Source organism: Rattus rattus, chromosome 12, assembly GCF_011064425.1.
Source record: "Rattus rattus isolate New Zealand chromosome 12, Rrattus_CSIRO_v1, whole genome shotgun sequence".
Taxonomy (NCBI): domain Eukaryota; kingdom Metazoa; phylum Chordata; class Mammalia; order Rodentia; family Muridae; genus Rattus; species Rattus rattus.
Window position 1 is genome coordinate 1429548 of NC_046165.1, and position 19458 is coordinate 1449005.

The following is a 19458-nucleotide window of genomic DNA, read 5'->3' on the forward strand; positions in this document are numbered from 1 at the left end:
TAACTAACATTTACAGCCACCAAGTCTCTGGTGTAGTGATAGTGTACTATATAGTTAAAGAGAAAACTTTTGAGATACATGAATAAATAGTTCAGATTATCATTATAGTAGTCTTATTTTGCCTAACACAATAATGTTCAAATCTTTTAGAAGTGTATAAAAAATAATTGTCAGGAACAACTTACCTAATTAAGGTTTTCCCAGAGACTGAAATTCAAGTTAACAATAATGTCAAAGATTACTGCAATGTCAGGAAGGTTTACTTGTGTAATTTGGTCATTTCTTGCTATTAATTTATTCTAATATAGGTGTCAAATTTTGTTGGAACTAAAATAAATGATTTGTTTTACTTAATTTCATTCTAACAATTATTGTAAGAGCAGATGACTTTGGAGGTACACAGAAATTATTCCAGAAACTAAGTCTTTCTACAAGGTGGCAAAACAAGTCTACATTTTATAAAAGACTTTGTACTTATAGCACCAATCACTCACAGACCAAATAGAAGGCCATGGAACATCATGGAGCTCTAAACTGGGTCTACCGCTTGTTGATTAGATATAATGGCAATGTATTCCATAATAGGGACATGTAGAACCGCTAACTTTCATGCCTTGAAGACAGAGACTGGAAAACCTTTCCATTGTTATAGAATGAGCAGTAAGCCCTATTTCTTGGAGGTTATGCCATGCAGAAAGCTGTGGGCTGCAAGAAATAGGAAAAGATAATTTGCCTGCATGAAAGATAAGACTAGGCTGTCTTATGGACTGCTGGCCGGAAAAGTTGTAGCTACAGTAGCAAGGACCAATAGCCTCCACATGATTTTGAAAAACACACACACATAAACATGAAAATTTCAAAAACAAACCTTTTTAAAAACTAAGGTGAAACCTAACTTAAATATGATCCTTGGGGATAGGATCTTTTGGCAAGGGGTTAATAATAACCTTATCTAAGACCACCAGGATGGAGTCTTCAACACTGAACAATGTAAGTTTTGTAAGAGGGAGAGAAATTGAAGAATATATATTCACACATGTTCCTCATTTCTTGCCACATAATATCGTACTGCCTTGGGACATTGACAGCAAAGTTATTACTAGGTGTAGCCCTCGGACTTTGAAAAAGAACTGTTTCTTTATGTATACCCCACTTTGAGGTATTATATTGTTTACTACATGAGACAGCCCAGAAGAACATGTATTCCCCAAAGGAAAAGAAATAACGTTTAGAACCTTATGGTTCAGATTCCAATAATGAGAAGATCTGGGTATGGTGGGACAGAGACAGATACAGAAGAAACTATAGAAGCTCCTGGGCTAGATACTCTGGCATGCACAGCAGCAGAAAACAAAGGAACATGTCTCAAAAAAGTGGAGGACCAAGACTGACATCAAGGTTGTCCTCTGAGTGACCTCCATAAGCTATCAGAAGCTGTGCATAGTGCTGCTTCAAAGTAAGTTTTTAAAATGTGAATACAGATGATATTGCTCAATGATTAAGAACCCTGGCTACTCTTCAGAGAAGTTAGGATCAATTACCAGTACCTACATGTTGGCTCACAACTTTCTGTAACTCCAGTTCTATGAAATCCAAAGTCCTTCTGATATTCTTGGTCCAAGGCGAGGATGTAATGAAAATATATACATGCAGACAAAACACCCACATACTTAATATTTTCATTTTAATTTATAAGACATGCAACAAAATATTATTGGAAAGTTAGTACAAAGCTTATCTTAGTTTCTAAGAAGATAAAATCCTATTTGAAAGTTGGCAAGTTCTACATGGATACTTTCTTAGTTCACAATACCACAGACTGAATAAATTACACAGTGAAAAGATTTATGTGGGTTTGTGGTTCTGGCCCAGGAACAATTAATCACATCTCATGGCCTTGATGAAATATTCCCAAGACAGTGAACATGAGATAGAGAGAAAAAAGAAGCTCCATAAGAGATTTAACACAATCAACTTTGATAACAGAGCCCTCTAATAATAATCCATCATCCTATTAGTTGAGGAGCCAACACTCTGGAGGGCTAAAAGCTATGTGTGATAGTTGCATATCTACTCCACATATACACACAAACTCTTTGCTGATTGCGATTTGCAAAAACCTTCAAGATTCAACAATTGCTTGGGCAGTTTTTGTGAGAGTCTTTGTAGGTAGTTTAACTATAAAGACAGCTTACCTAAATTCATTTTATGTGACCAATAGCAAAAATCTAGAAAGTTATACCATGTCCCAAATACTATAAAAGCTGAGTTTACCTAAATATTTTGGAATTGTTCATGGCAAGGGGGCTCTCATGCTCACCTCCTGGATACTTCTAAGAACTCTGCTATATTCCTCTAAATTCTAAGCCTCTGCCAAACTTCACAGTACACGTTAACCTAATTAACTATTTTACCCATTAACTAATTTACCCTCTTCTGTAAATTCTAAGTTATCCCAAAAGACTAAACTACAACCACAAATAAACTGACATTCTTTCACATATATTTTTTACCATTAAATGGTAACTCTTAGGAGTTAGTAATGTTTCTCAAAAATTTACAATGTTAGCTTATAAGAATAGACAGATTAATTTTTTAATTTTATTTTTATTAGATTGTACTTATTATTCACTTTAAATCCTGCTCACTGTGCTTCTCCCAGTCACCCCTCCCACAATTCTTCCCTCATCCCTTATCCCCTTCTTCCCTGAGCAGGTGGGGGCCCCCTGGATGTCCCTGCGGCCCTGGCACTTCAAGTCTGTGTGAGGGTAGGCACTTCCTCACCCACTGAGACCACATAAGGCAGCCCAGCTAGTAGAGCATACCCCACATACAGGCAACAGCTTTTGGGATAGCCCCCATTCCAGTTGTTCAGGACCCACATGGAGACTAAGCTGCACATCTGCTACTTAGGAGTGGTGAAGCCTAGATCCAGCTCGTGTATATTCTTTGGTTAGTGGTAGACCCAAGGGAAAGTTGATTCTGTTGGTCTTTCTGTGGAATTCCTACCCTCTAAGGGCAGCATTTCTTCCTCCTATTCTTCTATAAGAATCCCCAAGCTCCATCCACTGTTTGGCTATAAGTGTCTGCATCTATCTGAGTCAGCTACTAGGTGGAGCCTCTCAGAAGACAGCCGTGCTAGATTCCTGTTTGCAAGAATAACAGAGTATGATTAATAGTGTCAGGGATTGGTGCTTGCCCATGGGATGGGTTTCAAGTTGGGCTGAATATTAGTTGGCCATTCCTTCAGTCTCTACTCCATCTTTGTCCCTGCATCTTTTATAGACAGGATAAATTTGGAGTCGAAAGCTTTGTGAGTAGGTTGCTTTCTCTATCATGTAATTGGGGTTCCTCCCTGGCTACAGCAGTTGACCAATTCACGTTCCAAATCTTCAATGCTGTGCATGACAACTAAGAATACCCCCATTGATCTTGGGTGCCTCCCTTACCTCAGGTCTCTCTGTCTCTTCCTGGAGATACTTTCTACATCCCCATCTGCAGATTTCTATTCATTTTCATAGCCATCCCTCCTGTCCCTCCCCATACCTGAACCTCCCATTCCTCTCTCCATCCCCTCTCCCACCCAGTTGCCTCCTTTTATCTCCTTCTTATGACTGTTTTCAGACACAAAATTGAGATGCTGAATCTCATTAGAAGGGGGAATAAAATAGACAAATTAATTTTAAGGGGAAGTATTTGATCTCAAGATAATCAAGAATTGGGAATTCAAGAAGAAATTAGACAAGAATGTAGATCTTTAAATGAATCACATACTAGTTTGATAAATCATTTTCTGTATGATTTAGCATCTTTGAGAAAGGTACAGTTTTTCCAAAGAATGAATACTAAGCAAATTAATTTGACTGCAAGTAAAGTCATGATCAGCTTGACAAAGATGTTTGCACTTCAATAGCAGCAAAAAGTGTACCCATCAACTGCAAATAAATGCTACTCCTCCATTTTCACCTCGACCCCTAAAGGGTATACTGAACTTTATGCAAAATGCTCTATCTTCACAACAAGCTACAATTCAAATTTAGCATGGTTTCCTGGGGTGGAAAAACAACACGAAATTGAGTTAACAAGGCACTAGATTTTTGAAATGTCTCTGGATCCTTGGAAGAAACAATTCTAAATGAATATATATACACATACATACACAAACTCTTTGCTGATTGGGAGATATATATATATATATATACATATATATATATATATAAATCTAGAGGAAGTTATAGATTTCTTGGGAAAAAATTAAAATAATTAAACTGGTAGATGAGCTGACAAACACAATCAGTGCTATATTGGAAAGCTCTTCCCTAATATTACAAGTTCTAATATGGACAGTGACCAGATGGTCTTTACAGTGAGGTCTGCCTAATTTATATGCTCTGATCTCTATTCAAGTAATTATAGATCATATTAAAACTATAAGATTCCATACTATAATTGATAATGTTGGCCAGACCTGACAACGTTTCAATGACTGAAATTACAGGCAAGGTTCACGTGTGAAAAAAAAATAGAAATAATGTGTGATTCAATAAAGTTCACACGTGAATCTCATTGTCTAGATTCTAAAATGTATTCCAAGAATGAATAAGTAAAGCCTTCAGAAGCCTCCATGATATATATCAATGCTTTGATGAATAGCAAAGTGGAAATCTGCAGCCATTAATTACTGAGCTTCATTTGGATCATCACATACAAATACTGATGGTGTTTTCACTGAAGACAATAGACTCCTGCTGTTACCACTGCACTGTTCAGTGGCTGCCTTATAGCTAGACCTATACAGCCAAGAAAATAGGATAAGCACCCAAGCAGTAAAAAATGTATTTCATTTACAGATGGTACGTACACGTTTCCAATGAGACCCAGGAGACCTTATTAAGACTGTCTAAATTAATTTAGTTCTGTAGACATATAAAACCAATTAGAAAAATTAGTAGTTATCCTCTCTTCTGGAAATAACTATGTGAACACGTAAACACACACACGTGTACACATATATATTATATGCATATGGGAAATATACATATTCACATAAACGTATGTGTACGTTTTACTAAAGAATATAGAAGGTGATCCAAATAGGGAGGAAAACATAGAAATGGTTGTATTGACTAAATTCTAGCTTCCAAAACCCTATTCTGCATACTTCACTTACTATTTTGAGACAGGGTCTCACCTTCTGAAGATCCCTGTGCGTCTGTGTGTGTGTTCTGGGATTACAGGCTTTAACCACCACAGCAGTTCAAAGGGTAATCCTTTAAAACGACATTTGAGAATAGATGGATATAAAAGTGTAAACTTTATAATACAAAGTTGTAAACTAAACTATTGACTAAGGAATAAATACATTCAATATACTTAACAGACAAAGATTAATGACTTCAATATAAGCAACTCTCAAAACTGATAAGAAAACAAAATCACAGAACATTGACAAGGTTATGAACAGCAAAATATAATTACTTTAAAAAGAAATTAACTCTAAGTGATCAATACAGACATTTCTGCATGAGAAACATTACATCTGATTGTGCTGTTGCAGATAAAAACGGTAGGATAAGAGTAACTTTACTACATTGTATGGAAGTAAATGATTTATTAAAAAGGTTTTGAAAGTGACCTTTTACTTTTCAAACTTTAAAACATATAAGTCTCTGTTTAGGTACCTCTCCCATAATGTCAACTGTGGAAGTATATTTTTATACCTACATTTATGCAAATCCTCAGTAAGCAAGGCAAGGTAGCATACACCTGTAATCCCAGCACTCCATAGTTTAAAGCAGGAGGGTGATGAGAGAGACCATCCTGCTCTGCAGTCTAGAAAGCTAAACCACAATCAATTACTGATGTGTAGGAGAATAGTTAGGAGAACCTTGCTTTTGCAGTAACAAAGTGTTTGACTGTGTTTGACTATAATGATTCCTACAAATGCTGTTAGTCATTTAATTAAAATGGAAAGTACTGAATGGAATAAATGGTAAACACCTGGTAAAGTATGCAAATGATGCAGAGGACCCCTTTTCTCTAATCTGTAGGGGTAGGATGCTTGTGAAAAAGCAAAGCTATGTTCAGAGTGACATTTAAAGTGCATGCCCCATATGTATGGAGACACTGAGAAGAGAGCACAGGACAGTAACAGAAACCTCTGACAAAAATAAATAAAAGAGACTTTTCACATTTCCTTGTGTTCTTAAAATTGTCTCAAAGTTTATTATTATGTATGTGTGCACATGTGCGCATGTGCGTGTGTGTGTGTGTGTGTGTGTGTGTGTGTGTGTGTGTGTGTGTGTGTGTACTGAGTATTGTTCATGCTCGATATCCTATCAGAGGACTTGTTGCTGCAGAAGACTGGTCTTCCTTCTCTCAGTCGTTAATTGCCTATAGTCCTTAGGTATGGTGATTTATGAGATTCCCCATCCATACTGGTATGTCAGCTGGTGATGTCATTGTGCTGGTGTTATTTAGGCAACAAATTTGCTGCAATTTCATGAGTACAGTGTTCCTGTTATAAATAGTAATGCTACCTCCCAGTAGACAGCCTGGTCCTCTGCTCTTACAGTATTTCTCTTTCCTTTTCTGCAGTGTTCTCTGGAGCTTCAGTGTTGGGTTGTACTATAGATGGAGCAGTGGGGACTGAGCATTTCACTCAGTATTTTTCTGCGTTTTGACTAGTTGTAGATTTCTGTAATGGACATACGTATAAGTATTTAAAATGCAATTAGAAATTAAAATGTATTGCATTCTTGAGTGTTCACAGTGGAAATATCCATCAAAAATAGAAAGCAACCAGGTTCTACAAATAAGTTTACCTTAAAAATAGTCTAAATCCTTCTGCATATCTAAACTTACCATCTGCATTGCTTCTAGAATTCCATTTCTTAATGTTATGACTATAATTCCATTTCTTCGCATTTTTCAAATATAAATGGAAGAAAACCCTTTATGATATTCAATAATGGATTGATAAAAATGGATTAAATTTTTAATAATATTACACAATGAAATATATTATGACTAATATCTTAATATTTACCAATATATTAATTAATATGTTAATATAGTAGTTCATATGATTTAATATAATAGTTAATATAATGACTATTATTTTATTATATTAGTATATTAGTAATTTACACATTTGAGGAATATAACTAATCCTAACACTCAAGTTCTTGTCCTTTAACTAGAAGTTAATATTTTAATTCCCATTAAGAAGCATCATCTTCAGAGTAGGTAAAGAACAATGTTACTTGCTACCTATATTTGTGTATTTTTAGTATTTAGTATATGTATTCATGGTATTGTTTAAATACTTTCAATATCAAGTTATTAGAATTGATGTGAAAGATTTTTAAATTACATAAATATCAATATATAGATGCATGCTGTTTAGTGGTAATACTATAGTAGTAGATCAATTTATATACACAAATTGCTTACCTAAAGTCTCTATTTCTTTGCTTGTTATGTACTTAAAATGCTAAATGAATAAGTAATATTTCTGATGGTCTGAAATAGCTTTAGTCTCTTGTGTCTTAACTGGTATGTTTCAAACACAACTTTTGTAAAATGTTAGGGCTGGAGAGGTAACACAATGGTTTAGAAATCTGGCAGCACTTATAGAAGATGAGAATTCAGTTCAGTTCCCAGCACCCATATCCACAGTTCGCAGTTGCCTGCAACTCTAGTTGCCAGTGAGATCTAACTCCCTCTTTTGGCCTCTGCAGACAACCACACTCACATGCACTTGTTCATGTACACAGATATAAATATAAATTAAAACGTAGAATGCCATGCTTGACTTTCTGTGGCCTTTTACTTTATGTAGAGTGGCTGGAACTCACTATTGATAAATTCATGAGAAAATTGGGGTTGTGCAACCTTGAATGACAGTCTTAGTGTTGCCTTGTTCCTCTAGGTGGCTTTTACAGTTCTTTTTGATCTGGAAGCACTTCTGAAGATATGGTGTTTGGGATTTACTGGCTACATCAGCTCATCTCTCCACAAGTTTGAACTACTGCTGGTTATTGGGACAACTCTCCATGTATACCCAGATCTTTATCATTCCCAGTTTACATACTTCCAGGTAATATACTGCAATTACATCTAGTGCTTATTCCTCAGGAAAATGGAAGTTACTATAACAACTACGTAAAATCCACATATTTAGTGATATGAATTTTAGGGATGTTCAATGTCAGTACCATAAACACTGCATTAACAAATTGTAGCCATTGTTTTTAAATTGTTGAAAATCTGAGTAATATATTCAAATCTTTAACAAGGCTTCTCTCAATTAAGAGTTTATAAATATACATACTTATATACATAGGTATAACATGAACTTGTTTTTAGATATCAAATTCTAAATCTAATAAGATTTTGGCATAAACTTTAAGGGGAGGACATATGAGTTTATTTCAGGTATATATCTTCCTTGTAAATTTTCTTACTAAACAATGGTTTACAATGGATGATGTAAGGGTTGTAAAATTTATCCTCAGAGATTTAAATTCCTTACATTATTACTTACAAATGTTTATTTATTTGTTTTGTGAGAGTTAAATAGTTGTAGCTGTAATTATTCTTTTATAACAATTGTATATCTTTTTCCAATGTTCTATTTTAGATAGCAGTGCCTTATAATTACTAAATAAATGTTAATTATTAGTTTCAGTTTTGTAATCATTTGGTTCCAGAATATACTCATTGTACTGTTGAATTCATGATAAAATGATTATTAAAATACATGTAGTAGTCTAATCAAAACCATTTCAAATGCATTCAAATTTCTGACTTTCATTTGTATAATTTATAATGGGAATATCAGAACATAAATTGATGTTCTACAGGAAGATATCTTTAAATAGCTGAAGAATAAAATGGCAGCAAAATTTTAAATATTAACTTAGAGAAATAGGATTTTAATTCCTTAGATCAGTTGTTTTCAACCTTCTTAATGATGCAAATCTTTAATACAGTTCCTCATGTTGGGGTGACCCCCAACTGCAAAGTTATTTTTGTTGCTATTTTTACCTGTAATTTTGCTACTGCTATGAATTATAATGTAAATAATTTGGGAGATAAACATTTGCCAAAGGCATCATGACCCACAGGATGAGAACCATTGCCTTAGATAAAAGAAAATACATGCCAATTTCATGATTTTACTCATTGGTAATAACAAATTCCTCATATTTAGAAAAATGATAACTCTAGCTTTCATAATCCAATGTATACTCACATAGAAATGCATAAAAAGATACAAAAACAGAGTCCACAGAAATTAAAAACAAATAGTCCACAACCCCAGAGTGTAACTTAGCTTTTATGAACCAAATCCTGTTAAGATTGTGAGGTGCTCTGATGGCTCTGGGTCTTCCTCATATATCTTTGACCTTAAACTCCTCATCACTTATAGGGTTCTGTCATGATCTTTAGAAACCATTACTGAAGTAGTTTGTACAAAATTTTCAACATGTTTTAAAATATCTGTAAATAAACATGCATACTAGATGTAATAGTTGATCTTGATTGTCAACATTAGACTAAGATCTAACTAGGTCATTATTAAGACACATCTCTGGATATGTCTGAGTCCTTGTCCAAATATTACCAAAGAAAGCTAGCTAAAAAGACTCAGCCCTGTAAGCAGTGATACCACATTGTCTCTCTTAATAAATTTAATCCATTAAGGATTAAATCACCACGATGGAGTAAAACCTCATAAACTGTGAGTCATAATAAATCTTCTCTCTATTTAACTTATCTATTTAAACACATTTTTGTCATAGTAAGAGAACATTGACTAGTATAGTATATATACCTCTCACAGTTGTTCTTGGACACTGTTCTCTGGATTTGAACATCTGTTGAACATCTTGTGCCTATATTAAGAGAAATAATTATAGATGATTTGCCTGATAGTTAAAATAATGAAGGTCTTGATTGCAAACCTACTGATCAAGTTAAGAAGACCATAAGTCAGGCACCCGATCCCAGCATTATTCAAAGGCAGAGTGTGGGAATGTGTCAGGAATTATAGGACAAAGACTGGCAGCTAGACTACGAAGCTAGACTCAGACAGCTTAATTTTTCACCCCATTTTGACAAGTGTTGCATCATAGGCCCCAGTGTAGGGGAATGCCAGAGCAGTGAGGTGGGAATGTGTGGGTGGGTAGGGGAGACCCCTCATAGAAGCAGGGGGAAGGGGGAAAGGATAGGGGTTTGCGGAGAGGAAACCAAGAAAGGGGATAACATTTGAAATATAAATAAATAAAATATCCAATGAAAAAGATTTTAAAATACACATCTTCACGACTTATTCAGTCATACATGGCATTAGTTTGCTTGACATACTGTAAGCTATGCTTCTATTTTTCCAGTATTTTTCCAGTTGAATCAAGTCTAGAGAGATAGCTAAGTCTTTATAAATGGCAAAATTCAGAGGCTGAAGGTCATGGAGTTTCACAGGGACTCAATCTATTTCTTTACTTTTGTATAGGTTCCTTTCTTAAGCAGGCTTGTTCCATGTGGTGGACAAGGATAGTTTCTCAGAAGTTTGGTCCTTATATGGTTCTTTCAGTGATGCCTATTGGAGATAATTAAAAACAAACAGACAAACAAACAACAAGAACAAAACAAACAAAAACAAAAAACAAAAAAAACCCCAAGCAACAGCAACTCAATCTCTAATTGAGGTATCCAGTGAAACTCCTGAGGATGACTCAGGGTACTGGATTCTAGCCAGACAGAGTCATGGAACTTGGGTGGCTCTGCTTATGCCTCATGGTCAAAGTATACAGCAAAAATGATTTAAGAAAGGTCAGCTGAAGGGGCTTGCAACCCCATATGAACAAGGATGCCAACCAACCAGAACTCCCAAGGACTAAACCACTACCCAAAGACTGCACATGGCTCCAGCTGCATGTGTAGCAGAGGATAGCCTTGTTGGAACCAATGGAAGGTGAAGCCCTTGGTCCTGCCAAGACTGGACCCCTCAGTGTAGGGAAATGTAAGGGTGAGAAGGGGGGAGGGGGTGGTTGGGGAGGGGGAACACCCTCATAGAAGAAGGGGAGGGGGGATGGGATAGGGGGCTTATGAATGGGAAACCAACCAGGAAAAGGAATAACGTTTGAAATGTAAATAGAAAATATCCAATTTTTAAAAAAAAGAAAGGTCAAGAAGAATGAGAGGATAGAGACGTCGAAAAGGCAGAAGTTAAGAGTTATTCTCCACCTGTGAAACACTAAAATCTCACATTTAAAATGTATTCCTGCTCTTTAGTATATTCCAAGTAAGATATCCTCAATCTTTTCCAAATCACCCTGTCTCCTACGGGTGCTTATGCGTGATCTTTCATTTAAGCCACTAACACGGTTTATTAACTTAGTATTTCTAAATTTGGACTGCCTCTTATGATTGATGGCTTGTCATATGTTAGTTTGCAGCATTTTTATTTATTTCTTAGAGGTACCTGGAAAAATTGATGACATCTTACACCTAATGACAAACGGCGTCCTTCTGTGGTGCTTGTTCCAGCCTTTTATTACAGGCCAATTTATACTTTTTAAAAAGGGTATTTTTTTGTCATTTTATGGGCATGAGTCTTTTGCATGTGTGCATACATGTGTGGTACATGCATGGCAGGTGTCTATGGAGACCAGAAGAATGTGTGTCAGCTGATCAAGAGCAAGATGTGCTCTATAAGTGAGCTACCTGATGTGGGTTGCTGAGAACTGAAATTACTTCTTTACAAGGACAGCCAATACTCAACTGTCCAACTGTTCAACCCCTCAATTTATATCTCTTAATCATATTATATTACCTTAAGAGGTACAATATATGCTTTTTTTGGTCATAGCGCCATAAAATAATGTTTCCATAATATGTTTGGCACATAATTAACAATTTAAGTTTAAAAACCAATTTATTATTTGTCTTTGGGTTGGGTTTTGAAAAATACCTTCAAAATAAGTATGTTATAATGTACAGCATCTATACAGTAGAGAGGACAAGTTAAGCAAATACAGAAAAGCTCTAAAAACACAAGGGTCATCTAAAACTGAAATTTGTTCCTCTCCAGGAGTGGGTGAACTCTCAGGTAAAACAGGTGCTTCTATTCTATGAGATCCTCAAAGGACCCAGACAGTTAGGGTGGATCTGGCTATCTAGAGTCATTACAAGGTTTTTTTTTCATAGGTACCATCCCATCTCTTTTCACTTTTAGGCCAGAGAAATAGAAAATAAATATATCTAGGGCAAGCTTGAATTACCATGCTATAGTTGCACAAGTTTCTTGTTTTTTATATCTGGTAAGTCTGAGCCTAGTGGCACACTCAGGTGAAGAGTGCACATAAAAAGGCTAAAAAGTAGACTCTATTGCCATGGGGAATCAGTTGGCCAAAACTCAGGAAGGTCTATTATTTAAAGGAAAAAGGAAATAATAGATATTGGAATAGGAGTCTGAGCCAGGCCTTAATAGAAGTTTGATATTCCCCATTTATTAGTATGGATTACCTAGGACGGCTTATTTCAAGAGACTTTAAGCACAACTACTGTAGGATTAAATATTTTCTTAGGTAATAAGCATTGAGAAACTATGCTTCATTTCAGCAGTATGTACTAGTTAATACTATTTTGAATTATAATGTATGTTGAAATAGTTGCCAATCTTTGGCCTCATTCATTGATTTAAGATTTCTTGTTTTCTCACTGGATGGCAGGCCATATGGTAGGACTGTCTCAGTTACGATGTTGCTATTTTTAGTCTTTAGATGAAATGGAAAAGTGTAACTATTTTACATGGTACCATAAAAATGATTAGTAATGGATTTTATAAAATTCTGTTTCCATCATGTATGTCTTTTTCCCCATGACTAGGTTCTTCGGGTAGTCCGGCTTATTAAGATTTCCCCAGCATTGGAAGATTTTGTGTACAAGATATTTGGTCCCGGGAAAAAACTTGGAAGCTTGGTGGTATTCACTGCCAGTCTCCTGATAGTTATGTCCGCCATCAGTTTGCAGATGTTCTGCTTCGTCGAAGAACTGGACAGATTCACCACATTTCCAAGGGTGAGAACTTGACATATAGCCCATTTGATCTATTGCTCTTATTTTAGCAATGGTGACCAATATAAAAGGAATTTCATTTTAGTCATCATTCAAAAGCATTAGCATATTTTTGATAACTTGAGAACACTACAATTTAGTATTTTGAACAGCCTCTTCTACAAGGTACAGGTACTTGAATATATTTTCAGCACCATCAGAGTACACATTGATTCAAAAATTCCAGAAACAATATTTTTGGATGTCACAAAATATCCGTAAAAGAAAATGGAAGCAAAGATCCTTCCTGCCTATGAATTACAATGTAGCAGCACTTTTAAATAGAATATCCATGTTTTGGTGAGATGTAACATATTTTAGGCTTATTTTATAGTCTACCCTTTTATGTTGTGTCTAACCTAAAAGCAAACTTTGGATTGCTTATATAATTCATGGACCTCAAATTTGAGTAGGAGATGATCAAATTTCTGCATTCGTGATAAAATTCACAAGAGATAAATAAAATAATGACAACAAATCGCTCCTTAGGCAGGACTTAGGGTTCATTCTCTGACTACAAGGACCCATGTAGACTGAGAAACAAAACAGTGTTATGAATGTCTCAAATTCCGTATGTGTTCCCACTTAAAATAATAAGACCCATGTTTGTGGGAGAAAAAATCATGTAGTAAAACAGAATAAAAATATGTTCTTTAAGGGGCTGGAAAGATGGCTCAGAGGTTAAGAGCACTGAGTGTTCTTCCAGAGGTCCTGAGTTCAATTCCCAGCAACCACATGGTGGCTCACAACCTTCTATAATGAAATCTGATGCCCTCCTCTTCTGGTGTGTCTGAAGACAGCTACAGTGTACTTATTAAGTCTTTAAAAAAAAGTTTAAAATATGTTCTTTAAAATTAAGCTTTGAGAGCTGTGTACATTAAAAGTATTATACTTTTAATGAAGGTATTAATGTGATAGTTTTAAAATAATTTGGGTTCTAAATTTGTAACTTAGCTATCAATATTGGAATTTATCCTCTTATGATGCAAACTTCTCATCCATCCATTTATCGCATGCCTATAATGAATCAGGAGATGTACCATGTACACACACAGAACTAAATTTTAGGTGCTCAAAACCACTCAGTTAAGGGGAGGGGCAAGCAAGTAAACACACAGCTATGCAGGAACAAGGCACTCTAGAATCCCAAATGGAGACCTATGACCTATGACCAGGAAGGAAACGTCCAGAAAGGCTTATTGGAAGAGATGAGCTGTGGGGAGAGAGGATATAGCCAGATGTGGCATAGGGTTGTGGTATAGAATACACGAAAGTTGTAAGGTGTGCAAGTTTCAGAGGAAAGAGAAAGAATAGTTAATGACTGTATTAGTCAGGGCATCTATTGCTGTATTAAGCCATGACCAAAAACAACTTGGGAAGAGAAAGATTTTATATTTTAATTCACAGTCCAGTGAGGGAAGACAAGGCAGGAGCTGCAACAAAAGCCATAGAGCAATGCTTTATACTAACTTTCTCCCCATGGCTTGCTCAGTCTGTTTTCTTATAGCACCCAGGACTACCAGCCCAGCGATGGCACTTCCTATATGTGAGCTTAACCCTCTCACATCAATCATTATTCAAGAATATTCCCCAGATACTTGCCTACAAGCAATTTCATGGAGGCATTTTTCCTCGATTATGATTACTACTTCCCAGACATGCCCATGTTTGTGTCAAGTTGATATAACACAACCATCATCTTAGTAGTGAGAGGAAGATATAAGCCTGAGATAGCTATAGGAAGGTGGGGTTTAAAATATGTGCCATTAGAAGGATTCAAGTGAGAGAAGGTTCCTAGTGACAGAAAAAATCAAAATTCAGAACATGAGCATAAAGGCTGTCCTTAAACAAGCATTGAGATCTACAGGTCAAGGTTGTCAACAAGGACAAGGAGCAAAGTATTCATGGGCAAGCTGTTCACTCACTGTGCTGTACAGGCAACAGAACTGGGGAAGTCTGAAGTAGCTCTCATCCCCACAGCTCTTGTTCCTGAAGAACAATGTGAGCTGAGAGCAGGTGGGTCTGCAAGGTCATAGTGGATGAGTCCTTTACTTCTGAGTAACCATGAAACAAAAAGTCATCTTTTTAAAAGGCAGGAGAGGGTTGTCATAAAGAGAATCCAGGCATAGAAGTGCACTGATCTAGAATAAAGATTGTTCTAATGGGGTCCCTGGTAAGGAAACCTCTTGCAGAGGCAAGTGAGCAAAAAAAAAAAAAAAAAAAAAAAAGAACAGCAATGCCCTTTGAGTATGGCCTGCCAGTGAAGTAGGCCTGAGTCCTTGACTGCAGCTCCCTCCAGAGAACCGCGATGTACAGGATACATACTAACATATGCATGGAGAAGACTTTGCCTGTGGTACATTCTGAAGCAGGACACACAGGTTTCCCCACAGATGGATCAGTTCTTCCTCCTGCAATTGTGAGAATTACACAAGGATTAGAGTTGCTTCAGAGAACGGGTTTTCTCTTCCTGTAGCTCATCACTGGCTTCTCTTGAGTACATGTTCATCTATTCACTCTGTAACACTGGAGATGGTACTATCTAATACCCATCTGTTCCTCTAATCTGATTCAGAACATTATTGAGAGCCGCTGTGTCAGCCATTGCCATAGGTGCAGGAAATTCTACAGGAGAAACAAGTGAGAACCAAAGGCAGCTCATCCCTTAAGGATTACCTTATTTTAATTTCATGCTTTTGTCTCATATTTCCTCTCATTTTTCATCACTGATTGTATCTGTTACCCCAAGGCTATTTGAATGAGACATTTTTTGAGTGCAGAAATTCCAGCTGTTGAATGGTAATGCTACCAGCACAGCCATCTGAATGAGCAACATGTAACAGATGCATTAATATTCCTGTAGCAATCTGAGACAAATAACAAGTAAAAACAATAAGTAAGTCTCATGTGAGCTCAGATTTCACCACAAAATGAGTTTAAAAAAAAAACACATGCTTTGGGGATTTTCAGCAGTTTTTGAACTTAGGAAACGTGAGCAGGGCTGAGGACCTATGTGACAGCCACTGCATTTAGGAACCTTCCCCTGCCCTTCGGGTCACATGCTCCAATTTTTACCTCCTGGTACATAATACTTTTAGCTGTGTGGTGCTGATAAAATTATTCTCTAAGCTTTCTTTTTCATAACCAAAATGTAAGTAAAAGTGCTACTTTTTGTGTCACAAATATTGAGAAATACAAACACTACAAACCTGGGCTAACCCAGTTGTAAGAGGTTCTAATACACCTTGCATGGTGTGTTAGACAGATGCCAATTTGACCTGTACTAAAGGCTGGGCTGCTTTCTTTTTTTTTTTTATTATTATTATTATTATTAACTTGAATATTTCTTATATACATTTCGAGTGTTATTCCCTTTCCCGGTTTCCGGGCAAACATCCCCCTCCCCCTCCCCTTCCTTATGGGTGTTCCCCTCCCCACCCTCCCCCCATTGCCGCCCTCCCCCCGACAGTCTAGTTCACTGGGGGTTCAGTCTTAGCAAGACCCAGGGCTTCCCCTTCCACTGGTGCTCTTACTAGGATATTCATTGCTACCTATGAGGTCAGAGTCCAGGGTCAGTCCATGTATAGTCTTTAGGTAGTGGCTTAGTCCCTGGAAGCTCTGGTTGCTTGGCATTGTTGTACATATAGGGTCTCAAGCCCCTTCAATCTCTTCCAGTTCTTTCTCTGATTCCTTCAACGGGGGTCCTATTCTCAGTTCAGTGGTTTGCTGCTGGCATTCGCCTCTGTATTTGCTGTATTCTGGCTGTGTCTCTCAGGAGCGATCTACACTTCTGCACTTCTTTGCTTCATCCATCTTGTCTAATTGGGTGGCTGTATATATATGGGCCACATGTGGGGCAGGTTCTGAATGGGTGTCCCTTCAGTCTCTGTTTTAATCTTTGCCTCTCTCTTCCCTGCCAAGGGTATTCTTGTTCCCCTTTTAAAGAAGGAGTGAAGCATTCACATTTTGATCATCCGTCTTGAGTTTCATTTGTTCTAGGCATCTAGGGTAATACAAGCATTTGGGCTAATAGCCACTTATCAATGAGTGCACACCATGGATGTCTTTCTGTGATTGGGTTAGCTTACTCAGGATGATATTTTCCAGTTCCAACCATTTGCCTACAAATTTCGTAAAGTCGTTGTTTTTTATAGCTGAGTAATATTCCATTGTGTAGATGTACCACATTTTCTGTATCCATTCCTCTGTTGAAGGGCATCTGGGTTCTTTCCAGCTTCTGGCTATTATAAATAAGGCTGCGATGAACATAGTGGAGCATGTGTCTTTTTTATATGTTGGGGCATCTTTTGGGTATATGCCCAAGAGAGGTATAGCTGGATCCTCAGGCAGTTCAATGTCCAATTTTCTGAGGAACCTCCAGACTGATTTCCAGAATGGTTGTACCAGTCTGCAACCCCACCAACAATGGAGGAGTGTTCCTCTTTCTCCGCATCCTCGCCAGCATTTGCTGTCACCTGAGTTTTTGATCTTAGCCATTCTCACTGGTGTGAGGTGAAATCTCAGGGTTGTTTTGATTTGCATTTCCCTGATGACTAAAGATGTTGAACATTTCTTTAGGTGTTTCTCAGCCATTCGGCATTCCTCAGCTGTGAATTCTTTTGTTTAGCTCTGAACCCCATTTTTTAATAGGGTTATTTGTCTCCCTCTTGGTCTAACTTTTTTGAGTTCTTTGTATATTTTGGATATAAGGCCTCTATCTGTTGTAGGATTGGTAAAGATCTTTTCCCAATCTGTTGGTTGCCGTTTTGTCCTGACCACAGTGTCCTTTGCCTTACAGAAGCTTTGTAGTTTTATGAGATCCCATTTGTCGATTCTTGATCTTAGAGCATAAGCCATTGGTGTTTTGTTCAGGAAATTTTTTCCAGTGCCCATGTGTTCCAGATGCTTCCCTAGTTTTTCTTCTATTAGTTTGGGTGTGTCTGGTTTGATGTGGAGGTCCTTGATCCACTTGGACTTAAGCTTTGTACAGGGTGATAAGCATGGATCGATCTGCATTCTTCTACATGTTGACCTCCAGTTGAACCAGCACCATTTGCTGAAAATGCTATCTTTTTTCCATTGGATGGTTTGGGCTCCTTTGTCAAAAATCAAGTGACCATAGGTGTGTGGGTTCATTTCTGGGTCTTCAATTCTATTCCATTGGTCTATCTGTCTGTCTCTGTACCAATACCATGCAGTTTTTATCACTATTGCTCTGTAATACTGCTTGAGTTCAGGGATAGCCATTCCCCCTGAAGTCCTTTTTTTATTGTTGAGGATAGTTTTAGCTATCCTGGGTTTTTGTTATTCCAGATGAATTTGCAAATTGTTCTGTCTAACTCTTTGAAGAATTGGATTGGTATTTTGATGGGGATTGCATTGAATCTGTAGATCGCTTTTGGTAAAATGGCCATTTTTACTATATTAATCCTGCCAATCCATGAGCATGGGAGATCTTTCCACCTTCTGAGGTCTTCTTCAATTTCTTTCTTCAGTGTCTTGAAGTTCTTATTGTACAGATCTTTTACTTGCTTGGTTAAAGTCACACCGAGGTACTTTATATTATTTGGGTCTATTATGAAGGGTGTCGTTTCCCTAATTTCTTTCTCGGCTTGTTTCTCTTTTGTGTAGAGGAAGGCAACTGATTTATTTGAGTTAATTTTATACCCAGCCACTTTGCTGAAGTTGTTTATCAGCTTTAGTAGTTCTCTGGTGGAAATGTTGGGATCAATTAAATATACTATCATATCATCTGCAAATAGTGATATTTTGACTTCTTCTTTTCTGATCTGTATCCCCTTGACCTCCTTTTGTTGTCTGATTGCTCTGGCTAGAACTTCAAGAACTATATTGAATAAGTAGGGAGAGAGTGGGCAGCCTTGTCTAGTCCCTGATTTTAGTGGGATGGCTTCAAGTTTCTCTCCATTTAGTTTAATGTTAGCCACTGGTTGGCTGTATATGGCTTTTACTATGTTTAGGTATGGGCCTTGAATTCCTATTCTTTCCAGGACTTTTATCATGAAGGGGTGTTGAATTTTGTCAAATGCTTTCTCAGCATCTAATGAAATGATCATGTGGTTTTTATCTTTCAGTTTGTTTATATAATGGATCACGTTGATGATTTTCCGTATATTAAACCATCCCTGCATGCCTGGGATGAAGCCTACTTGATCATGGTGGATGATTGTTTTGATGTGCTCTTGGATTCGGTTCGCCAGAATTTTGTTGAGTATTTTTGCGTCGATGTTCATAAGGGAAATTGGTCTGACGTTCTCTTTCTTTGTTGGGTCTTTGTGTGGTTTAGGTATAAGAGTAATTGTGGCTTCATAGAAG

General features: G+C 37.0%; 1 protein-coding gene across 1 annotated transcript in view; it reads left to right on the forward strand.

Moving 5' to 3' along the window:
• The window catches only part of Nalcn (sodium leak channel, non-selective), a 317042-nt gene that overhangs the window by 132245 nt on the left and 165339 nt on the right, over positions 1-19458 (forward strand). Inside the window, exons 12-13 of the mRNA XM_032917213.1 lie at positions 7934-8101; positions 12898-13089. Of these exons, the coding sequence (XP_032773104.1) occupies positions 7934-8101; positions 12898-13089 (360 nt within the window). The remainder of the gene's footprint in view (positions 1-7933; positions 8102-12897; positions 13090-19458) is intronic.